General features: G+C 39.5%; 1 protein-coding gene across 5 annotated transcripts in view; it reads right to left on the bottom strand.

Moving 5' to 3' along the window:
* TMLHE (trimethyllysine hydroxylase, epsilon) overlaps positions 1-23,940 on the bottom strand; it is a 114,573-nt gene that overhangs the window by 5,461 nt on the left and 85,172 nt on the right. The window contains exon 7 of one of the 5 annotated variants that reach the window (XM_077888902.1): positions 16,491-16,667. The exons of 3 other annotated variants lie outside the window; for them this stretch is intronic. In XM_077888902.1, coding sequence (XP_077745028.1) covers positions 16,640-16,667 — 28 coding nt within the window. In that variant the 3' untranslated portion in view covers positions 16,491-16,639. Of the gene's footprint in view, positions 1-16,490; positions 16,668-23,940 lie in introns of those variants that run through there. One more of the 5 variants, XM_077888903.1, reaches the window with a different exon arrangement.

Below are 23,940 nucleotides of genomic sequence, written 5' to 3'. Positions count from 1 at the left end.
TTCCAGCATTTTCTTGTTATCACCAGGTTTCCCAAATGTAACTATGGTATGCCTTGGTATTGGCCTGCTTTTTAGATGTTGATGGGAGTTCTCTGTACCTCCTGGATCTGGATGTCTGTTTCATTTCCCAGATTAGGGAAATTTTCAGCTATTATTTCTGAAATAAAATTAAATTTTTTTTTTATTGGAGTTCAATTTGTCAACATATACCAGAACACCCAGTGCTCATCCTAAGTGCCCCTCTCAGTGCCCATCATGCAGTCACCCCAACCCCACGCCCACCTCCCCTTCCACTACCTCTTGTTCCTTTCCCAGAGTTAGGTGTCTCTCATGTTTTGTCACCCTCACTGATATTTTCACTCATTTTCTCTTCTTTCCTTTTATTCCCTTTCACTAATTTTTATATTCCCCAAATGAATGAGACCATATAATGTTTTTCCTTCTCTGATTGACTTACTTCACTCATCATAATACCCTCCAGTTCCATCCACATCGAAGCAAATGGTGGGTATCTGTCATTTCTAATGGCTGAGGAATATTCCATTGTATACATAAACCACATCTTTATCCATTCATCTGTCGATGGACACCGAGGCTCCTTCCACAGTTTGGCTATTGTGGACATTCCTGCTATAAACATCGGGGTGCAGGTGTCCCGGCATTTCACTGCATCTTTATCTTTGGGGTAAATCCCCAGCAGTGCAATTGTTGGGTCATAGGGCAGCTCTATTTGTAACTCTTTGAGGAACCTCCACACAGTTTTCCAGAGTGGCTGCACCAGGTCACATTCCCACCAACAGTGTGGAGGGTTCCCCTTTCTCCACATCCTCTCCAACATTTGTGGTTTCCTGTCTTGTTAATTTTCCCCATTCTCACTGGTGTGAGGTGGGATCTCATTGTGGTTTTGATTTGTATTTCCCTGATGGCAAGTGATGCAGAGCATTTTCTCATGTGCATGTTGGCCATGTCTATGTCTTCCTCTGTGAGATTTCTCTTCATGTCTTCTGCCCATTTCATGATTGGATTGTTTGTTTCTTGGGTGTTGAGTTTAATAAGTTCTTTATAGATCTTGGAAACTAGCCCTTTATCTGATACGTCATTTGCAAATATATTCTCATATTCTGTAGGTTGTCTTTTAGTTTTGTTGACGGTTTCTTTTGCTGTGCAGAAGCTTCTTATCTTGATGAAGTCCAAATAATTAATTTTTGCTTTTGTTTCTCTTGCATTCATGGATGTATCTTGCAAGAAGTTGCTGTGGCCAAGTTCAAAAAGGGTGTTGCCTGTGTTCTCCTGTAGGGTTTTGATGGAATCTTGTCTCACATTTAGATCTTTCATCCATTTTGAGTTTATCTTTGTGTCTGGTGCAAGAGAGTGGTCTAGTTTCATTCTGCATGTGGATGTCCAATTTTCCCAGCACCATTTATTGAAGAGACTGTCTTTTTTCCAGTGGATAGTCTTTCCTCCTTTATGGAATATTAGTTGACCATAAAGTTGAGGGTTCACTTCTGGGTTCTCTATTCTGTTCCATTGATCCATGTGTCTGTTTTTGTGCCAGGACCACACTGTCTTGATGACCACAGCTTTGTAGTACAACCTGGCGTTGTGATGCCCCCAGCTATGGTTTTCTTTTTTAAAATTCCCCAGGCTATTCGGGGTCTTTTCTGATTCCACACAAATCTTAAGATGATTTGTTCCAACTCTCTGAAGAAAGTCCATGGAATTCGATAGGGATTGCATTAAATGTGTAAATTGCCCTGGGTAACATCAACATTTTCACAATAGTAATTCTTCCAATGCATGAGCATGGAATATTTTTTCATCTCTTTGTGTCTTCCTCCATTTCTTTCAGAAGCGTTCTGTAGTTTTTAGGGTATAGATCGTTCACCTCTTTGGTTAGGTTTATTCTTAGGTATCTTATACTTTTGGGTGCAATTGTAAATGGGATTGACTCCTTAATTTCTCTTTCTTCAGTCTCATTGTTAGTGTATAGAAATGCCACTGATTTCTGGGCATTGGGATCCCTGGGTGGCGCAGCGGTTTGGCGCCTGCCTTTGGCCCAGGGCGTGATCCTGGTAGACCCGGGATCGAATCTCACATCGGGCTCCCAGTGCATGGAGCCTGCTTCTCCCTCTGCCTGTGTCCCTGTGCCTCTCTCTCTCTCTCTCTGTGACTATCATAAATAATAATAAAAAAAGATTTCTGGGCATTGATTTTGTATCCTGCCACACTGCCAAATTGCTGTATGAGTTCTAGCAATCTTGGGGTGGAGTCTTTTGGGTTTTCATGTCATCTGCGAAGAGGGAGAGTTTGACTTCTTCTTTGCCAATTTGAATGCCTTTTATTTCTTTTTGTTGCCTGATTGCTGAGGCTTGGACTTCTGGTACTATGTTGAATACCAGCGGTGAGAGTGGACATCCCTGTCTTGTCCCTGATCTTAGGGGAAAGGCTCCCAGTGTTTCCCCATTGAGAATGATATCTGCTGTGGGCTTTTAGTAGATGGCTTTTAAGATGCTGAGGAATGTTCCCTCTATCCCTACGCTGTGAAGTGTTTTGATCAAGAATGGATGTTGTATTTTGTCAAATGCTTTCTCTGCCTCTATTGAGAGGATCATATAGTCCTTGTTTTTTCTCTTGTTGATATGATCTATCACATAGATTGCTTTATGAGTGTTGAACCAGCCTTGCATCTTGGGGATAAATCCCACTTCGTCATGGTGAATAATCTTCTTAATGTACTGTTGGATCCTATTGGTTAGTATCTTGTTGAGAATTTTTGCATCTGTGTTCATCAGGAATATTGGTCTATAATTCTCCTTTTTGGTGGGGTCTTTGTCTGGTTTTGGAATTAAGGTGATGCTGGCCTCATAGAACGAGTTTGGAAGTACTCCATCTCTTTCTATCTTTCAGAACAGCTTTAGTAGAATAGGTACGGTTCCTTCTTTAAAACTTTGACAGAATTCCCCTGGGAAGTCATCTGGCCCTGGACTTTTGTGTCTTAGGAGGTTTTTGATGAATGCTTCAACTTCCTCCCTGGTTATTGGCCTGTTCAGGTTTTCTATTTCTTCCTGTTCCAGTTTTGGTAGTTTGTGGTTTTCCAGAAATGCGTCCATTGGTCTAGATTGCCTAATTTATTGGCGTATAGCTGCTCATAATAAGTTTTTAAAATCGTTTGTATTTCCTTGGTATTGCTGGTGATCTCTCCTTTCTCATTCATGATTTTATTAATTTGAATCTTTTCTCTCTTCTGTTTAATAAGGCTGGCTAATGGTTTATCTATCTTATTAATTCTTTCAAAGAACCAACTCCTGGTTTTGTTGATCTGTTCCACAGTTCTTCTGGTCTCTATTTCATTGAGTTCTGCTCGAATCTTTATTAATTGTCTTCTGCTGATGAAAGTTTCATTTGCTGTTCCTTCTCCAGCTCCTTTAGGTGCAAGGTTACCTTTTGTATTTGAATTCTTTCCAGTTTTTGGATGGATGCTTGTATTGCGATGTATTTCCCCCTCAGGACTGCTTTTGCTGCATCCCAAAGATTTTGAACGGTTGTATCTTCATTCTCATTAGGTTCCATGAATCTTTTTAATTCTTCTCTAATTTCCTGGTTGACGCTTTCATCTTTTTAGCAGAATGGTCTTTAACCTCCACGTGTTTGAAATCTTTCCAAACTTCTTCTTGTGGTTTAGTTCTAGTTTCAAAGCATTATGGTCTGTAAATACACAGGGGACAATCCCAATCTTTTGGTATTGGTTAAGACTGGATTTGTGACCCAGTATGTGGTCTATTCTGGGGAAAGTTCCATGTGCACTTGAGAAGAATGTGTATTCAGTTGCGTTTGGATGTAAAGTTCTGTAAATATCTGTGAAATCCATCTGGTCCAGTGTATCATTTAAAGCTCTTGTTTCTTTAGAGATGTGCTTATAAGATCTATCAATTGCAGAAAGCACCGTGTTCACGTCTCCAAGTATAAGTGTATTATTATCTAAGTATGTCTTAACTTTGGTTATTAATTGTTTGATATACTTGGCAGCTCCCGCATTCGGGGCATAAATATTCATGATTGTTAGGTCCTCTTGTTGGATAGATCCTTGAAGTATGATATAGTGTCCCTCTTCATCTCATCTCTTACTACAGTCTTTGGGATAAACTTTAATTTATCTGATATGAGGATGGCTACCCCTGCTTTTTTTTTGAGGACCACTTGAATGGTAAATGGTTCTCCAACTTTTTATTTTAAGGCTGGAGGTGTCCTTAGGTCTAAAATGAGTCTCTTGTAGACAGCAAATAAATGGGTCTTGCTTTTTTATCCAGTCTGAAACCCTGCACCTTTTGATGGGATCATCAAGCCCATTCACGTTCAGAGTTACTATTGAAAGACATGAATTTAGTGTCATCATGATACTTATTCAGTCCCTGTTTTTGTGGATTGTTTCCTTGGACTTGCTCTTTCTATTACAGAGTCCCCCTTAGTATTTCTTGTAGAGCTGGCTTCCTGGTCACATATTCTTTCAGTTTCTGCCTATCTTGGAAGCTCTTTATCTCTCCTTCTATTCTGAATGAGAACCTTGCTGGATAAAGTATTCTTAGCTGCATGTTCTTCTCATTTAGGACCCTGACTATATCCTGTCAGCCCTTTCTGGCCTTCCAGGTCTCTGTGGAGAGGTCTGATGTTAATCTAATATTTCTCCTCATAAAAGAAAGATTTCTTGTCTCTTGCTGCTTTAAGGCTCTTCTCTTTATCTTTGGAATTTGCACGTTTCACTATTAAATGTCAAGGTGTTGAGCGGTTTTTACTGATTTTAGGGGGATCTCTCTATTTCCTGGATCTGAATGCCTTTTCCCTTCCCAAGTTAGGAAAGTTCTCAGCTATGATTTGTTCAAATACATAATCTTGACCTCTGTCCCTTTTGGCGCCCTCGGGAACCCCAAATAAATGTAGATTTTTCCTTCTGAGGCTGTCATTTATTTCCCTTAACCTATTCTCATGATCTTTTAATTGTTTTTCTCTTTTTTCCTCAGTCCCTCCTTGCCATCAACTTGTCTTCTATGTCACTCACTTGCTTTTCTACCTTGTTAACCCTTGTCGTTAGGACCTCTAGTTTGGATTGCATCTCATTTAATCGATTTTTAATTTCTGCTTGATTAGGGATCCCTGGGTGGCTCAGCGCTTGAGTGTCTGCCTTTGGCCCGGGGCATGATTCTGGAGACCCGTGATCGAGTCCCACATCGGGCTCCCTGCATGGAGCCTGCTTCTTCCTCTGCCTGTGTCTCTGCCCCCCTCTCTCTCTCTCTCTCTCTGGGTGACTCTCATGGATAAATAAATAAAATCTTAAAAAAAAAATTTCTGCTTGATTAGATCTAAATTCTGCAGTCATGAAGTCTCTTGAGTCCTTTATGCTTTTTTCTAGAGCCATCAGTAGCTTTATAATAGTGCTTCTGAATTGGCTTTCTGACATTGAATTGTAATCCAAATTTTGTAACTCTGTGGGAGAGAGGACTGTTTCGGATTCTTTCTTTTGAGGTGAAGTTTTCCTTCTAGTCATTTTGCTCAGTGCAAAGTGCCCAAAAACCAGTTGTACTTGATAGAAGTGCCAACTCTTCTCACTGTAGCATTCCAGCTTTTCTCTCTTTAAATCTCAGACCTAATTCGTAGGTTTTCAGGATGATTTGAAAGTTATCTAGGTAAGTTGGTGGGGACAGGTAACTTGGGGATCCTACTTTTCCGCCATCTTCCCCCTGAAATAATTTTTTTCCCTTTTCCTCTCTCCTCTTTTTCTGAGGCTCCTATAATATGAATGTTATTATGTTTGATGGAGCCACTGAGTTCTCTAGGTCTATTCTTATGTTGCATAATTCTCCTTTCTCTCTTTTATTCAGCTTCATTCTTTTCCATTATTTTTTCTTCTAGGTCACTAATTAGTTCCTTTGCTTCTTCCAGCATGCTGTTCATTACATCAAGCCTGTTTCCAATCTCATTTATCGCATTCTTCATCTCTGGTTGACTTTTAAAAACACTTCTATCTCTCTGATAAGGTATCACTAATATCTTTTCTCAAGTCCAGTGAGCATCATTATGATTGTTGCTTAAGTTCTCCATCAGGCATGTTACTTATCTCTTTCACTTAGATCTCTGGTTTGGCCTTATGTTTCTTTCATTTGGGATAAATTCCTCCATCTTTGCATTTTATCTAAGTCTCTGCCTTCTACTCTGTGTTAGAAAAGTTATGTCTCTTGCTCTTGAAAGTAATGGCCTTATGAAGATGTCATGGAGTGTGCAGGGCCTGGCACTTCAGGGATTGTCTCTGGTGTGTGCTGGGTGTGCTCTGCTATTGTGTTTTGGCTGCTCTGTCCTTCAAGCCAGTCAAGTGCAGAAGCTCTTCTTGTCTGCAGTGGGCAGTCTTTGGTCCCTGGCCTGAATGTGGTGAGTTTTAACTCTGTGTGCTCTGGTGTGCTTGTAACATGGAACCTGTCACCAATGCCACCAAAACTGAGGCCCTGCAGGACTCTGGTTGGGAGATGTGATGTGGGCAGCGGTTTTTGCTTTTTCCTGGGGGAGGGGCCTGCTATGCTGGGATTGAGGGAAGCCCAACAAACAAGTGCAGTCCCACCAGAGCGGAGGGGTATGGGGCTTGGTGTATGCAAGTTAGGCAGCCGGTGTCAGCACTGCACTGTTTCTCACTGGTGGCCCTGTGTTTATACTGAGGGATGGAGCTGGGCAATAGTGCCAGCCAGCTCTTTTGTTTCCAGAGAGGCATCTCCCTGAATGCTGCCTCTCAGGGATGGGCTCTGAGAAGAGCAAATAATCTACTCTCCTCCCTGCTGTGTGTCCCAGGCATTCTTCAAATTGCTGTTTTCATGCTATCTGCTCCCGGGTTGCCTGCCTGCCTTCTCTCCAGGATCAGGTCTGTGCCCTCCAAGCTCTATTGCTGCCAATCCTGCTGAACTTTAAAACTCCAGTCTTTGGAACACCTGGGTGGCTCAGGGGTTGAGCGTCTGCCTTCGGCTCAGGTCGTGTTCCTGGGATCCTGGGATCAAGTCCAACATCAGGCTCCTGGCATGGAGCCTGCTTCTGCCTCTGCCTATGTCTCTGCCTCTCTCTCTCTCTCTCTCTCTCTCTGTCTCTCATGAATAATTAGATAAAATCTTTTTTAAAAAATAAAACTCGGGATCCCTGGGTTGCGCAGTGGTTTAGTGCCTGCCTTTGGCCCAGGGCATGATCCTGGGGACCCCGGATCCAGTCCCACATCGGGCTCCTGGCATGGAGCCTGCTTCTCCCTCTGCCTGTCTCTCTACCTCTCCCTCTGTGTCTATCATGAGTAAATAAATAAAATCTTAAAAAAAAGATTTAAAAAATAAAACTCCAGTCTTCAACCTCACTAGTTGCAAGAACTCATGAAATTAAGCCTCTCTCATTTTCCAAGCCAATGGCTTTGGGGAAACATTCTCCTTGTACCTTCCCCTGTGTGCTTCTCTCTCTCTCTCTCACCTTTCTCCACGACTATACTTCCCTCTCCTCCACAGCACTAGCAATCCATTTTTCCCTAAACCACACCTCCACACTTCCTACCTTCTTTAATGTGGCCTCTTCTTTCCCTTCAGTTGTGGAGTTTGTTCTGTCAATCTTTAGGTCAGTTCATGGGGTATTTAGGATGATTTGATAGTTATTTAGTTGTGTTTGTGGGATGAGACAAGGCTAGGGTCCTCCTACTCTGCTGCCATCTTCTCCTCCTCCTCACTAGATCTATTCTTCTTAAAATTGCTTTGGCTATTTGAGCCTTTTTTTTTTCTCCATTCAAATTTTAGGATTATTTCTTCTATTTCTGTCAAAAATACTTGGGATCCCTGGGTGGCGCAGCGGTTTGGCGCCTGCCTTTGGCCCAGGGCGCAATCCTGGAGACCCGGGATCGAATCCCACGTCGGGCTCCCGGTGCATGGAGCCTGCTTCTCCCTCTGCCTATGTCTCTGCCCCTCTCTCTCTCTCTCTCTCTCTCTCTCTCTGTGACTATCATAAATAAATAAAAATTAAAAAAAATACCATTGGAATTTTCATAGAAATTGCACTGAATGTGTATATTGCTATGGCTAATAAGGAGATTTTAACTATTCATTCTTCCAATCCATGAGAATGGAATATTTTTCCATTTATTAGTGATTTCTTCTATTTCTTTCATCTACATTTTATAGTTTTCAGTATATAAATCTTTTACTCTCTTGGTTAAATTTACTTCTAACAATTTTTATTGTTTTTGATACAATATTAAGTGGGATTGTTTTCTTAAGTTCTCTTCCTGATAGTTCATTGTTAGTGTATAGAAATGCTACCAATTTTTTATATTGACCTTGAACCATGCAACTTTAATTTGTTTATTCTAACAGTTTTTTTTGGGGGGTGGAGTCTTTAGGGTTTTCCATATATTGAATTTGGCCACCCACAAATAGCTAATTGACTTGCAGATACTAAACCATCCTTAGATCACTGGGATAAATTCCACTTGATCATGATGTCTGAATTTATTGTTGAAATTAATTAGCTAATATTTTGTTGAGCATTTTCGGATCCATGTTCATCAGGAATATTGACCTATAATTTTTTTATGTTCTTATTTGTTCTTTGTGTTGGGTAATGTTAGCCTCAGAAAATGAGTTTGGGAGCATTCTCTTTTCAATTTTTTGTTAGAGTTTGAGAAGGATGAATGTTAAATCTTCTTGGAAAGTTTGGTAGAATTAACCAGTGAAGCTGTTTGGTCCTGGACATTTGTTTATTGGGAGTGTCTTTCATTCATTTATTTTTTAATTCCTATATAGTTAACATAGTGTTATATTGTTATATTGGTTTCAAGTGTACAACACAGTGATTCAACCATTCTATACATTACTCAGCGCTCCTCTTTTTAAAAAATCTTTTTTTAAAAAAAGATTTTATTTATGTATTCATGAGGGATACAGAGACATAGGCAGAGGGTGAAGCAGGCTCTGTGTAGGGAGCATGATGTGTGACTTGATCCCATGACCCTGGGATCACGACCTGAGCCAAAGGCACATGCTCAACCACTGAGCCACCCAGGTGCCCTGCAGCCTGATTTATTCTTGATAAATCCCCATAGTTGAGGATTTTAAAGACATGTCAATGTCCCAGGGAGAGGAATCTTAGCACCTAGTTTCACACTGATTAGAAGCCAAAGCTATAGGCAACAGTTTTTAAAGTATATAAATATATACAGTCCTGTGAAGCCACAATTGTAAACCCTGCTAGCCTCCAGACCAGAAGATCTAAATGTATCTCCTGGGCGACAGTTGCAAAACTTGAGGCTCCAGATGGATATATAAACTTTTTTCTGGGGGGCACCAGTGAGCTGTAGCAAGACCAGGGAAGAGTGCAAGGATGGTATCTTGCTACTTACATTCCTGAAAGCACTTCGTTAGTCTCTGGATGTGTGGAAAACCTGCAGTCTGTCCTTCAGGCTGAAGTTCCAGGAGAAGTAAATGGCCTTTTTCACAGGAAGATTAGGGGTGTGTTTCAGTCTACTACTCTCTGTGCAGTGTTCTGGGGGTGGTAGTCTGTCATTCCTGATTGTTACAGTCCTGTGAAGCCCAGAAACACAACCCCTCCTGGCCACTAGGGCCAGGTGATCAAGGAGCATCCCCTATGTGAACTACACATGCCCAGTAGCTTTAGCAATGCAGCCAGAGAGCATTGGGGTGGGGCATGTCCAATGGCTTCAGCAAAGTAGTGGGGGAATGCCTTGGCTAAATGTGCCCATCTGTCAGTGTGGTGTTGGAAAGTGCCATGTCAGGACCTGCCTGCCCGCTCCAGCAAGGCAGCAGGAGAATGCCATGGCCACTAGTCCCCTCTAGCCTCCGCAAGGTAGTGTGTGGTGCAACTGCACATGCCCACTGGCTTCAGCAAGGCAGCGGTAGAACTCCATGACCACTCACCCCTGCTGCCACATCTATCTTGGCCTGCTTGCCCTAGCAGGTAGAGGGAGAGTGCAAAAATGGCACTCACCAGTGTGTTTGTCTCCAGAGAGAGTCCAACTGTCCCTGCCCCTCCAGCAGATGTTTTAAAATAAGGAACTTGGCAGCCCGGGTGGTTCAGCGGTTTACCACCTGCCTTCGGCCCAGGGCCTAATCCTGGAGACCCCGGATCGAGTTCCACATCGGGCTCCCTGCATGGAGCCTGCTTTTCCCTCTGCCTGGGTCTCTGCCTCTCTCTCTCTCTCTCTCATGAATAAAATAAATAAAATTTAAAAAATAAAATAAAATAAGGAATCTTCTTCACATATAATCTAGATACTTTTCAGTGTGCTGCTTTTGTGCTGGGTCCTGGGTTGAGTGGGACTACATGCAAGTCCTTTAAAGGGAGTATTTCATTTCCAAACAGCCCTTTGTGTCCCTTGGATGTAGGACTTATTGATTTCCCAAGCTGGGCATATTTTGCATTTGTCTCTGTGGTACAGGTCCCAAGGGTTGGGGTGCCCCCTCTCCTCCAGACTTACGAGATCCCTCCCAATTGTGGGTCACTGTGCTGGGCATAGGGTTTTTGGTGAGACCATGTCTCTGCCTTTCCTACCCATTTTGATGTGGTCCTTTTATCCTTTGTTATGGAGGAACAGTTCAGCAAGTTTTCACTTCTTTTCCTGAGGGAATTGTTCTCTTATAGCTTTAGATTTGGTGTATCCATGAGAGGAGGTGGGTTCAGGGTCTTCCTATGCTGATATCTTGAATCACCCTCCAAAGAAGCTCATTATATAATGAGAATGAGATCAATAACAAGAGGATATAAAATTTACATACAATTACACACCAACAACTTGGACAACCTAGAAGAAATAGATAAAATTTCCTAGAAACATACAACCAAGATGAATCATGAATAAATACAAAATCTGCAAAGATCAATTATTAGTAAGGAAATTGAATTAGTAATCAAGAACCACCCCACAAAGAAAAGTCTATGACCAGAAGGCTTCACTTGTGAATTCTACCAAAGTTAAAAAAAAGAATATCAATCATTCTCAAACTCTTCCAAAAAGTTGAAGAGAACACTTCTAAACCGATTTCATGAAGCCAGCATTGCTCTAATACCAAAACTAGATCAAGGACACTATAAGAATAAAAATTATAGTCCAATATCACTGAAGAATATAGATGCAGAAATTCTAAAAAAATAGCAAGCCAAACTCAATAATATATTAAAAGGATCATACACTATGATCAAGTGGGATTTGTTCCAGGGATGTAAGAATGGTTAAAAATCTGCAAATTGTCAATGTGATACACCACAATAACAAAATAAAGGATAAAAATCATATGATCATCATCTCAATAGATGCAGAAAAAGCATTTGACAAAATTTAATGTCCACTCTTGAGAACTTTCAATTAAGTGAGTATAGAAGAAGCATACCTCAACATAATGAAGGCTATATATGAAAACTCCATAACATTATAAACTTAGTGATGAACAGCTGAAAGCTTTTCCTCTAAAATAAGGAAGAAGACAGTAATGCCCATTCTCATCACTTTTATTTCACATAGTAGTAAAAGTTCTAGCCAGGGCAATTAGGCAAGAAAAAGAAATAAAAGGCAGCCCCCAATCAGAAAGGAAGAAGTAAAACTGTCTCTATTTGCAGAAAACATGGCATTATATATAGAAAACCTCAAAGACCACCAAAAAACTGTTAGAACTAAAACACAAATTTAGGGAAGCCTGGGTGGCTCAGCGGTTGTGTCTGCCTTTGGCTCAGGGCGTGATCCTGGAGTCCCAGGATTGAGTCCCACGTCGGGCTCCCTGCATGGAGCCTGCTTCTCCCTCTGCCTGTGTCTCTGCCTCTCTCTCTCTCTCTCTCTGTGTCTATCATGAATAAATAAATAAATAAAATCTTTTGGGCAGCTCCGGTGGCGCAGCGGTTTAGCGCCGCCTGCAGCCCAGGGTGTGATCCTGGAGACCGGGGATCGAGTCCCATGTTGGGCTCCCTGCATGGAGCCTGCTTCTCCCTCTGCCTGTGTCTCTGCCTCTCTCTGTGTGTCTCTATGAATAAATAAAATAAAAAAATAAAATCTTTAAAAAAAACAAATTTAGTAAAGTTGCAAGATACAAAATTGATATGCAAAAATATGTTTCATTTCTATAACCTTCTATAATTTATTGAAATTATCAGGAAAAAATTAAGAAAACAATCCCATTTACAATTGTACCTAAAAGAATAAAATATCTAGAAATAAATTTAACCAAGGAGCTGAAAGACCTGTACACTGAAACCTATAAAACAGTAAAGAAAGAAATTGAAGATGACACAAATAAATGGAAAGATATTCTGATCTCATTAATTAGAGTAATTTATATTGCTAAATATCCATATTATCCAAAGCAATCTACAGATTCATTGCAATCCATATCAAAACTATACTGGCATTTTCCTTTTTTATTATTATTATTATTTATGATAGTCACACACACACAGAGAGAGAGAGAGAGAGGCAGAGACATAGGCAAAGGGAGAAGCAGGCTCCATGCACCGGGAGCCCGACGTGGGATTTGATCCCGGGTCTCCAGGATCGCGCCCTGGGCCAAAGGCAGGCGCCAAACCGCTGCACCACCCAGGGATCCGTATACTGGCATTTTCCATAGAAATAGAAAAAATTATTGTAAAGTTTGTATGGAACCACAAAGACCCCAAATAGTGAATGCAATCTTGCAGGCATCATACTTCCTAATTTCAAACCATTTCACAAAGCTATCATAATCAAAACAGTATAATTCTGGCATAAAGATAGAGACCAATGGAACAGAATTGAGAGAAATAAGTCTATTCATATATGATCAACTAGCATTTAACAAAAGAGTCAAGAATTCTCAATGGAAAAGAATAATTTATTTGATAAATAGTATTGGTAAAACAACCACCACATGCAAAACAATGAACCAAACCCCTATCTTACACTGTACACAAATATCTATTCAAAATGAATTAAAGACTTGAATGTAAGATCTGACCCTCTTAAAACTCCTAGAGGAAGACGCAGCGGGTACACTTCCTTCACAATAGTCTTAGCAATGGTATTTTTGGATTTGACAAATAAAGGAAAGAAAACAAAAGCAAAAACAAACAAGTAGGACTACATCAAACTAAAAAGCTTCTGCACAACAAACCATCAACAAAATAAAAGGCAACTTAAAGAATGGTAGAATATATTTACAATTCATACATCTGATAGGAAGTTAGTATTTGAAATATATACAGAACTTGTAGAACTCAATAGCAAAAAACACAAACAATCTGATTTAAAAATAAGCAGAGGAACCGAATAGACATTTTTCCTTTTTTAAAAAAAGATTTTATTTATTTATTCATGAGACACACACACACACACACACAGAGAGAGAGAGAGAGAGAGAGAGAGAGAGAGAGAGGCAGAGACCCAGGCAGAGGGAGAAGGAGGCTACATGCAGGGAGCCCGACGTGGGACTCGATCCCAGAACTCCAGGATCATGACCCCGGCTGAAAGCAGGCGCTAAACCACTAAGCCACCTAGGGATCCCCTGAATAGACATTTTTCCAAAGAAGATTTACAAATGGCCAACAAGTACACAAATAGATACTCGATATCACTAATCATCAGGGAAATGCAAATTAAAACCACAATGAGATATCACCTCACATCTCTTAGCATAGTTGTCATCAAAAAGATGCAGTAACAAGTGCTACGAGGATATGAAGAAAGGGAATCCTTGTTCACTGTTGATAATAGATTGTAAAAGTTCTCATCATAAAAAAAATTGTAACTATGTGGTAATGGATATTACCTAAGCTTACTGTGGTAATAATATCACAAAATACACATATATCAAAGATTATGTCATACAAATTAATCTAATACAATGTTATATGTCAATTAAATGTCAATCATACTGGAAAAAATAAATTGTGCTGTTATGGACATTTTATTACTTGTCTTTTGGTGAACATATATATTTATTTATGCTATAAAGTCAAGGATGGAATTTCTAGTTCATTAGGTATGTGTATGCTCAGCTTTAGTAGACACTGCCAAAGATATTTTTAAAAGAGAAATAAACATTTAATGGTACCCTTTTTGGATATATATAGCATTCATTACTGTTAGAAAGTACATGGCACAATTACAGCCAATGTTCTTAGTTTTCTCATACGTAAATTGAATAAATAACATCTGTTTAGCTTATCTCGCAGAGCTATTGTGAGAATCAAATCCAAGCATGCATATAATAGTCCATTATCCCAGGCTTCAAGGAACCATGCCCATAGGGAAATGGGGTTAGGAAGCATAGTCTTTACTAGGGTCTTGGCATTGTTACTTCTAGAAACCCTCAATGCTCTATTAGGTACTTACACAAATACTGTTTTACTTAATCCTTTCATCACCCCAGAAGGGAAAGTTGTTTAGCTTTCTTTTACATATAAGGCAATTGAAATTTAGAGAGGTTAAACCTGCCACAGAGTCTATAAGTAGCAGAGTGGTTTTGAAATCAGGTTTCCCCATAATTTAAGTTATTGTTTGTACCAGAGAGTTGAACAATAATCTAATTCCAGTGTATGTTATTCATAAGATCAACTTTTTACAGTTCATAATTGTAGTTTCTTGACTTCAAATAGAGATTTATGGTTTATAAGCATTTTGATGTACACAATCTCATTGATCCTCTATCTGATAACTCTGTGAGGTAAGTGTTATAGCTATCAATTATTATCTTACTTTATAGATAATGGACATTAAAAAATAAGGCATTGTGATTTATCCATGGTCACGTTGCATATTGATTAGAATAAAATGATTTCTGGGCTTTTGCACAAAGTGACATCATTATATTATTGTGCAGTTTTAAAATTTTTTCGGCTTTGATATGATGCAAGAAAGTCCTGGAAGTACAGGAAAGCAAATAAAGAAGATACTTTTCTGATAAAATAAGCTAGGAAGGCTTAATGAAGCTATTCTTATTATGACTTGGCAAATATTTTCCAAGTAAAGAGAGCTCAGTGATCGAATGGAAAACGCATTTGGTAGATTTCAGTACTGTGGTATAAGTGAAAGATGATGGGCAGTGTAGTCAGATAGATCACCCTTATAATCCCAGCTCAAACATGTGACTTAAAGAAGCTATTTGATCCCTTTGAGCCTCAGTTTCCTCATCTGAAAACAGAATAATAATAACCTTATATGATTATAAGGATTATATAAAGCCTTATATATTATATAATAACACTGTGCCCGACACACAGGAGGTCTATAATGTCAGCTAAAATAAACACTATTTAGCTCTCTTGAGCCATAAAAAGAAGCCCTAGAAACCATGAAAGTCTTCACGGTGAGTTAGCTATACTTGGACTTAGAGGAAAGGGTTAGACTAAGTTTTGAATAATAATGACTGAAGGATAGGCAAATAGTTCTATATAAATACTTGTATTTTAATATTCCTTGCTCTAAAGTTTCATAAATGTTAAAATTTGAATAGTCATTGCCTCTGTTACAATATCCCATTTATAGAAAGTCTTACTTATATACAAAGCATACTATATTATTAGTTTATTAAACAATACGGAGCACTGTATTCTGTTTCTGGTATTGGGTAAGTAAACTATTGGATCAATGCCCTCCTTTCATAGGTGACAACTAAAAGCTGATAAAATGCAAAATATAACTACCTGAAGGTATCATAGAGGTAGACTCTGGAATGGAGCTGACAGTTGAAAGAAAGGAACTGCACTGGGTGAGTTTCTCATTTTCATGACATCTAGCCTGAGGGCTTGCCACAACCTGCACCATATTGGGCCACTGAAACCCCAAAAGAACTCCTAGTTTTTCCGGCCTGAAGAACCAGAAGATAGGTTTGGTGCAACCACTGCCACCAAAAAGTGAAGAGAAAAACCTAGAAAGGAGAGAATCAGAGAAGAACACCAAGCTCTACTCAAATACCTGGAAGGAAAAAAAATACCTGGAAGGATGACCCTTGAATTGCATATAGTAAAGAAAACCTCCTAGTATTACATCTAGAGATACAACAACTGAACAGAAATTTCAGCTATCAAAGAACTTTGAGTACAACTAAATTAATTGCCTGTTGAAAAACACCACAAAACCCAACATTCTTTGGGCAAATATAACAGAATCTAGGGTCTCAATAACATTCACATTCTCCAGAATACAATCCGAAATTGTTCATGTAACAAGAACCAGAAAAATGTTACCTCTTATGAAGGGAAAATAGAGCAAAGGTCAATCCTGAGATGTCTAATATGTTGGAATTATCAGACAAGGATTTTAAAGTAGGTATTTTTTTTATATTTCTTTATTTAAATTCAATTTGCCAACATATAGTATAATGCCCAGTTAAAGTAGGTATTTTTACTATATCAATGAGGTAAAAATATGCTTGTAATGAAGGGATAGAAATTCCTAACAAATAAGAAGTATAAAAAAGAACCAATTGTAAATTTTAGAACTGAAAAATATAATGTACTTTTAAAAGATTTTATTTATTTATTCGAGAGAGGCAGAGACACAGGCAGAGGGAGAAGCAGGCTCCATGCAGGGCGCCCGATGTGGGACTCCATCCCGGGACTCCAGGATCACACCCTGGGCCGAAGGCGGCGCTAAACTGCTGGGTCACCAGGGCTGCCCTAGGCAAAGGCTTCTTAGATACAACACAAAAAGCATAAGCAACAAAAATAGATAATTTTAACTTCATCAAAATTTAAAACTTTTAGTACATCAAATAACACACTCAAGAAAGTAAAAACACAAGCCACAGACTGGGAGAGAAATAGTTGTGAATAATATATCCAATAAAGAACTTGTATTCAGAATATTTAAAAAAACTCATAAAGTAACCAACAAGAAGATGAATGATACGATTTAAAAATAGGCAAAATATTTGACTAAAGATTTACAAATGGTCAAAAGGCATATAAAAAGCTTCTCAACATCATTAGTCACCAGGGAACTGCAAATCAAAATCACAATGAGATACTAGTTCACATGCACTAGAATGGTTATAATCAAAAAGACAGATAATGACAACTGTTGGTGAGGATGTATAGAAACTGAAGTCCTCATACATTACTGGCAGGAATGTAAACTGGTGCATCCAGAGTGGAAAAGTCTGGCAGTTCCTCAAAGGTATAAACATAGATTTAATATATGAACTAGTAATTACATTCCTAGAAGTCTACTCAAAAGAAATGAAAACATATCTATATAAACACGTACATAAATTTTCACAGCAATATTATTAGGAATATCTCAAACTAGAAATAATCTAAATATCCATTATTGTTGAATGTATAAACAAAATGTGATATATTTATAATAAAATACTACTCAGCAACTAAAGTGGTACATTTTACAACATGGATGAACTTAGAAAACATTTTGCTAAGTGAGAGACTCCTGCGTGGCTCAGTTTTTGTGCGGCTGCCTTCGGCTCAGGTGGTGATCCCGGGATTCTGGGATCGAGTCCCGCATCGGGCCCCCCACAGGGAGTCTGCTTCTCCCTCTGCCTGTGTCTCTGCCTCTCTCTCTCTCTGTGTCTCTCATGAATAAATATTAAAAAAACATTTTGTTAAGTGAAAGAAAGCTGACATGAAAGACCATATATCATATGATTCCATTTATATAAGATGTCCAAAATCTGTAGACACAGAATTTAAATTAGTAATTATCAAAGGCTTTGTATGTGGTGGGGTTCAGGAGTGGGGAGTGACTGTTTAATGGGTATGAGGAAACTTTTGGGGTGATAGAAATGTCCAAAAACTGGATTGTGATGATGGTTCCATGACTTTGTAAGTACATTAATAATTACTGAATTGTTCATTTAAAACATTATTTTATGATATACAAATAAAAACTTTAAAAATGTTTTAAAGCTTTAAAAATGCTAATGTACTAAATATCCTAATTCAAAGAGATTTCCAGGATAAAAAAGCAAGACTAAAGTATATATTAACAAAACCACACTTTAAATATAAAAATAAACCACATCTTTTTTATCCATTCATCTTTTGTTGGACACCGAGGCTCCTTCCACAGTTTGGCTATTGTGGACATTGCTGCTAGAAACTTTGGGGTGCAGGTGTCCCGGCGTGTGGTTTATGTATACAATGGAATATTCCTCAGCCATTAGAAACGACAAATACCCACAATTTGTTTCAACGTGGATGGAACTGGAGGGTATTATGCTGAGTGAAGTAAGTCAATCGGAGAAGGACACACATTATATGTTCTCATTTATTTGGGGAATATAAATAATAGTGAAAGGGAATATAAGGGAAGGGAGAAGAAATGTGTGGGAAATATCAGAAAGGGAGACATTACATAAAGACTCCTAACTCTGGGAAACGAACTAGGGGTGGTGGAAGGGGAGGAGGGTGGGGGGTGGGGGTGACTGGGTGACGGGCACTGAGGGGGGCACTTGACGGGCTGAGCACTGGGGGTTATTCTGTATGTTGGTAGATTGAACACCAATAAAAAATAAATTTATTAAAAAATAAATATAAAAATAAAGATAAGTTAGAAGAAAGAATGGAACACTTAATAGAATGCAAAGAGTAAGCCTAAGAAGGGTCGGGTCGTGATCCTGGGATCTGGGATCGAGTCCCACGTTGGGCTCCCTGAGGAGCCTGTTTCTCCCTCGGCCTGTGTTTCTGCCCCTCTCTCTCAGTCTGTCTCTCATGAATAAATAAATAAATCTTTTAAAAAATTAAGATACCTACAAAAACCTCGGATATTTGGAAATTAAAGAACATGATTGTAGTTAATACACGGTGAGAGGGGATCCCTGGGTGGCTCAGCGGTTTGGCGCCTGCCTTTGGCCCAGGGTGCGATCCTGAGGTCCCGGGATCGAGTCCCGAGTTGGGCTCCCTGCATGGAGCCTGCTTCTTCCTCTGCCTGTGTCTCTGCCTCTCTCTCTCTCTCTCATAAATAAATACATAAATCTTTAAAAAAAATACATGGTGAGATACTTGAAAATTAACATAATTCTACTTAATACATGGTTAAAGAAAGAAAAGGGAAATTAGAAAATATGTTGTACTTAATGATCACAAAAACAAAACATATCAATATTTGTGGGGATGCAGCAAAAAGGGCTTAGAGGCAAAACTATAGCTTTAAATGATTATATTAGAAGAGACTAAATGTAAAATTGCTGGTTGCTAGAAGGGAAGGGGGTAAGGAGATGAGCAAAATAGGTAAGGGGAAGAGGGAGATACAGGCTTCCAGATATGGGATAAATAAGTCATGGGAATAAAAGGCACATCACAGGGAAGACAGTCCATGATGTTGTAATAGCACTGTGTGGTGACAGGTGGGAGTTACACTTGTGGTGAGTGTAGTATCACTTATTGAGTGTTGAATCACTATGCGGTACACCTGAAACTAATGTAACTTGTTTTTCAGCTATACTCAGATAAAAAATTTAAAGGGAAAAGAATAATAAAAAAGGCTAAATGTATAAAATCAATGACCTTAGGTTCTACCTTAGGCAACTTGAAGACTGAGAATAAATCAAGCCAGAAACATATAAAAATAAGAGAATAATGAAGAAGATAAGAACATAAATCAATAAGGTAGAAACAAATAATGGAGAAAAATAACAAACCAACAAGATGGCTCATTGAAATGACCAAGAAAATTGTTAGACTCTTAGACTCAACAAGATAAACATAGAGCAATTATTACCAATACCAAGCATCTGATATCACTGGAGCCTACAGACTTTAGGAAAACAATAAGCAAATATTATGAATGATTTTATGACTACAGATTTGACAACTTAGGTAAAATGTACACATTTTTTGAAACACTAAGGAGGAAACAGAATCTTATTAGCGCTATATGGCAAACACTGAATATTCAAAACCATCCCATAAGATAAAGTCCATCCACACAGACAGGTTCTCTAGTAAATTCTAGGAAACATTTAAGATGGAAATAATAAAGTATTATACAGATTCTTTGCTAAACCAGAGTTTTACAAAATTAGCATAACACCAAAATATTTAAAAAGTCACCAAAAAAGAAAATTGCAGATCAATGTCCCTCTTGAACCTAGATGAAATATTTCTCAACCTGATATTAAGCTGAAACCAGCTGTGTATTCAGTTACCTATTTATTGCTTCTTAGTTCTAAATGCATCTTTCCTTACATAGTATATGTTCTCTAAGAATCCTTTAAGCATTTCTCCTTGAGAGTGAGCACAATACTTAAAATTTCTCAGTAGAAGGCGCTGAAGGGACGGGAGAAAGAAGTTCTCTTGATAGTATCTCTGGACCTGGCCAGGACTCTACTGTGTGATTGTGAGCATGTCAGCCCCTTGGGGCCCAGGACTTGGTCCTTATGCAGCCTTTCAGCCTCAGCCTGGTGAAAACCTTTCCACAACCCTCTCAACATGGAGCTTCCACATGACTTGCAGGTAGCCTCCTGTGTTCTATAGGGACATACACTGAATGGTAATCCTGCAAGTTCCCATCCCTCACTCTCATCTCTGTACTATCTGTGTGCTCTTAATTCTTTCTGCTTTCACTGGCATCCAGACTTCTTTTGCATACTCATACCACCTTGCTGACTGCCTGTTCTCCTGCTTGTACTCTGAGAGGTGGCCTATTGTTTGCTTAGCAACTCTAGTCCAGCTCTTGCCTAGCCAAAACAGCAAACTTCTCTGATATCAGGTGGCTGAACCATGCTTTCTTTGAGGTTGGAACCCCTTAGATACTCCGCCTCAGACCTAGGGTACTATACTGAATTTCATTAGATCTTACAATTTCTCTCTTATTATAGCCTCATAATACCTTATATTAGGCTCCTGTGTGAAGCTCAGCTGGGAAGATATCAGAATAGGAGGACCCTAAGCAAGCTCATCTCCTCCCATGGATACAACTAGATAACAGTCACATCAGTGTAAATAACCCAGAAAATGGATCTGAAGACTGGAAGAACAATTTAACTAAAGGTAGTTAACTAAAGGTAAAGAAGAGGCCACACTGAAGAGGGAGGGAGGATGGAGACTTGGTAGGGAGCAAAACATGCCATGGCCTCTCTGTGATGGGGAGGGAGTCACTGGCTTGTAGAAGGGCAAAAAACAGACTTTCACACTGGCAAGGCCACACAGGGAAAATGAATCCCCATAACATTTGGCTCTGGAAATGAGAAGGCCCAAATTTCATGAGTTCATACAACCAGTAGGACTTAAATCCTGGAATCTAAAAAATTGCCAGTTCAGCTCTGGAGAGTCCAGTGGGTGTTCAAAGTTGAGTTCCTCCCCTTAAAGAGACAACAGAACAAATGGCCCTCAGAGATAGAGTACAGAAGCAGCAGTTTGAAAAATGCCAGGGGCAGATGGAAAGGAGAGTGATTTGCTCACATCAGAGCATGGCCCAGAGAGGCAAGGATGACAGGGAGGCCCCGCCAGGAATGGAAGAATTGGCAGGCACCACTTCCTGCCCCCAAATCCCAGCATAAACACAAGGCCATCTGTCAAAAGCACTACAGTGTCCATACTCATTACCTAGCTTGCTTACACCAAGCCACACCCCCTCACACTTGGGCAGATCAGTCCAGTCTAGTCATACTTCTGTCTCAGTGTGGTGTCTCCCCCCACCCCCCAATCAAAAGACCAGCCAAAACACCATCAACACCTGATCTCCCAACCTGCAGGATTTACATGATTTCAGTCACGGCGGTGGCAGGATGTCCCATTAAACAAACACAGCAGCACACAGCTGGTTAAAATGGGCCCCAGTCCTGCTGGGGATCAAACACTGCCCAAAACAGGCAAAGAGAACCTCTTCAGACAACTGGACTGAAGGCAAAAGAGACCAGGACTAAAAAGCAGGCATACACAACACACATAGGAGATAATCCCTGGAGCTCCAGGCCTCGGGGAACAGGGGACACTGCGCTCCAGGGCACTACAGGACCCCTTCTTCATAAGGCCATTACCCGCCAGGAGCAAGAGACATATCTGATGTTCCTAACACACAGAAACAGGCACAGAGAGTTAGACAAAAGGAGGACACAAAAATATGTCCCAAATGAAATAACAGAACCAAACCACAGCAAGACATGCAAGCAAAAATGGATGTAAGAATATGCCTGATAGAGAATTTAAAGTAGCGATCACAAAGATACTCACTGGACCTGAGAAAAGAGAGGAGGATGTCAGTAAGAGCCTTATCAAAGAGACAAAAGAAGAACCAATCAGAGATGAAGAACACAATACATGAAACTAAAAATACACTTGACATAATAAATAGCAGGCTAGAGGAAGCAGAGGAGTCAATCGGTGACCTGGAAGACAGAGTAATGGGAAGTAATCAGGCTGAGCAGCTGAGACGAAAAGAAATTATGCAAAATAAGAATAGCCTTAGAAGGACGCCTGGGTGAATCAGTGGTTGAGCATCTGCCTTTGGCTCAGGTCATGATCCTGGGGTCCTGGGATCAAGTCCTGCATCAGGCTCCCTGAGGGAACCCCGATTCTCCCTCTGCCTGTGTCTCTGCCTCTCTCTGTGTGTCTCTCATGAATAAATTAATAAAATCTTTAAAAAAAATAGTCTTAGGAAAATCAGCCACTCCGTCAAGCATAATAACATTCACATTCCAGGGATCCCAAGAGAATAAGAGAGAGACAAAAGGGGACAGAACATTGATTTGCAGAAATAATAGCTGGAAACTTCCTTAATCTGGGGAAGGAAACAGATATCCAGATGCAGGAGGCACAGAGATCCGCCCCCCGCCCCAAATCAACTCAAGGAAGTCCACACCAAGACACATAGTAGTTAAAATGGCAAAAAGTAATGATAAGGAAAAAATTTTAAAGCAGCAAGAGAAAAGAAGACAGTCATATACAAAAGAAACCCCATAAGACTTATAGCAGAATTTTTCAGCACAAAGTTTGCAGGCCAGAGGGGAGTGGCAGGATATATTCAGAGGTCTAAAAGGAAACAATCTTCAGTCAAGAATGCTCTATCCAGCGAGGCTGTTGTTCAGAATAGAAGGAGAGATAAAGAGTTTCCCAGACAAACCAAACCTAAAGGGCTTCATGACCACTAAACCAACCCTATAACAAATGTTAAAGGGGACTCTGAGTGGAAAGGAAAGACCAAAAAGGAGAGTATGAAAAGTCAAAAACACAAAGGCAGTAAAGATAAGTATTTCTGTAAAGATCAGTCAAGGGATTCATAAAATAAAATAATGTAAAATATGACACCATAAACCTAAAATATAAGGAGGAGAGGAGTAAAGACTTGGTTCAAACATAAATGACCAGCGACTAAATATAGGCCTCTATATGCAGAAGATGTCATATACAAACCTAATGTAATGACAAATCAAAAACTGGTAATAAATATGCAAGGAATAAAGAGAAAGGAATCCAAGCATATAACTAAAGAAAGCCAGCAAAATGTGAAAGAGAGCAAGAGAAAAAAAATGATCAGAGAAAAACTACAAAAACAACCACAAACAAGTAAGAAAATGGCAATAATACATATTTATCAATAATTACTTCGAAAGTAAATGAACTAAACAACTCAATCAAAAGACATAGAGTGACAGTGGATAAAAAGACAAAATCCATCTATATGCTGCCTACAAGAGATTCATTATAGACCCAAAGAGACCTGCAGATTGAAAGTGAGGAGATGGAGAAACATCTATCATGCAAGTGGATGTGATGTCAAAAGCAAGCTGTTGTATGAATACTTGTATTGGAAAAAATAGACTTTACAGCAAAGAGTGTAAGAAGAGACAAAGAAGTACACTATTCAATAGTAAAGGGGAAAATCCAACAAGAAGATATAACAATTGAAAGTACGCACCCAACATGGGAGCACCCAAATACATAAAAGTTAATAATGAACATAAAGGAATTTATTGATAGTAATAGAATAATAGTGGGAGTCTTTAACAC

This window comes from Canis aureus, chromosome X (genome assembly GCF_053574225.1).
Source record: "Canis aureus isolate CA01 chromosome X, VMU_Caureus_v.1.0, whole genome shotgun sequence".
Lineage (NCBI taxonomy): Eukaryota > Metazoa > Chordata > Mammalia > Carnivora > Canidae > Canis > Canis aureus.
Note: the sequence above shows the minus strand (reverse complement) of the source record. Positions and strands in the feature narration are given on the sequence as shown.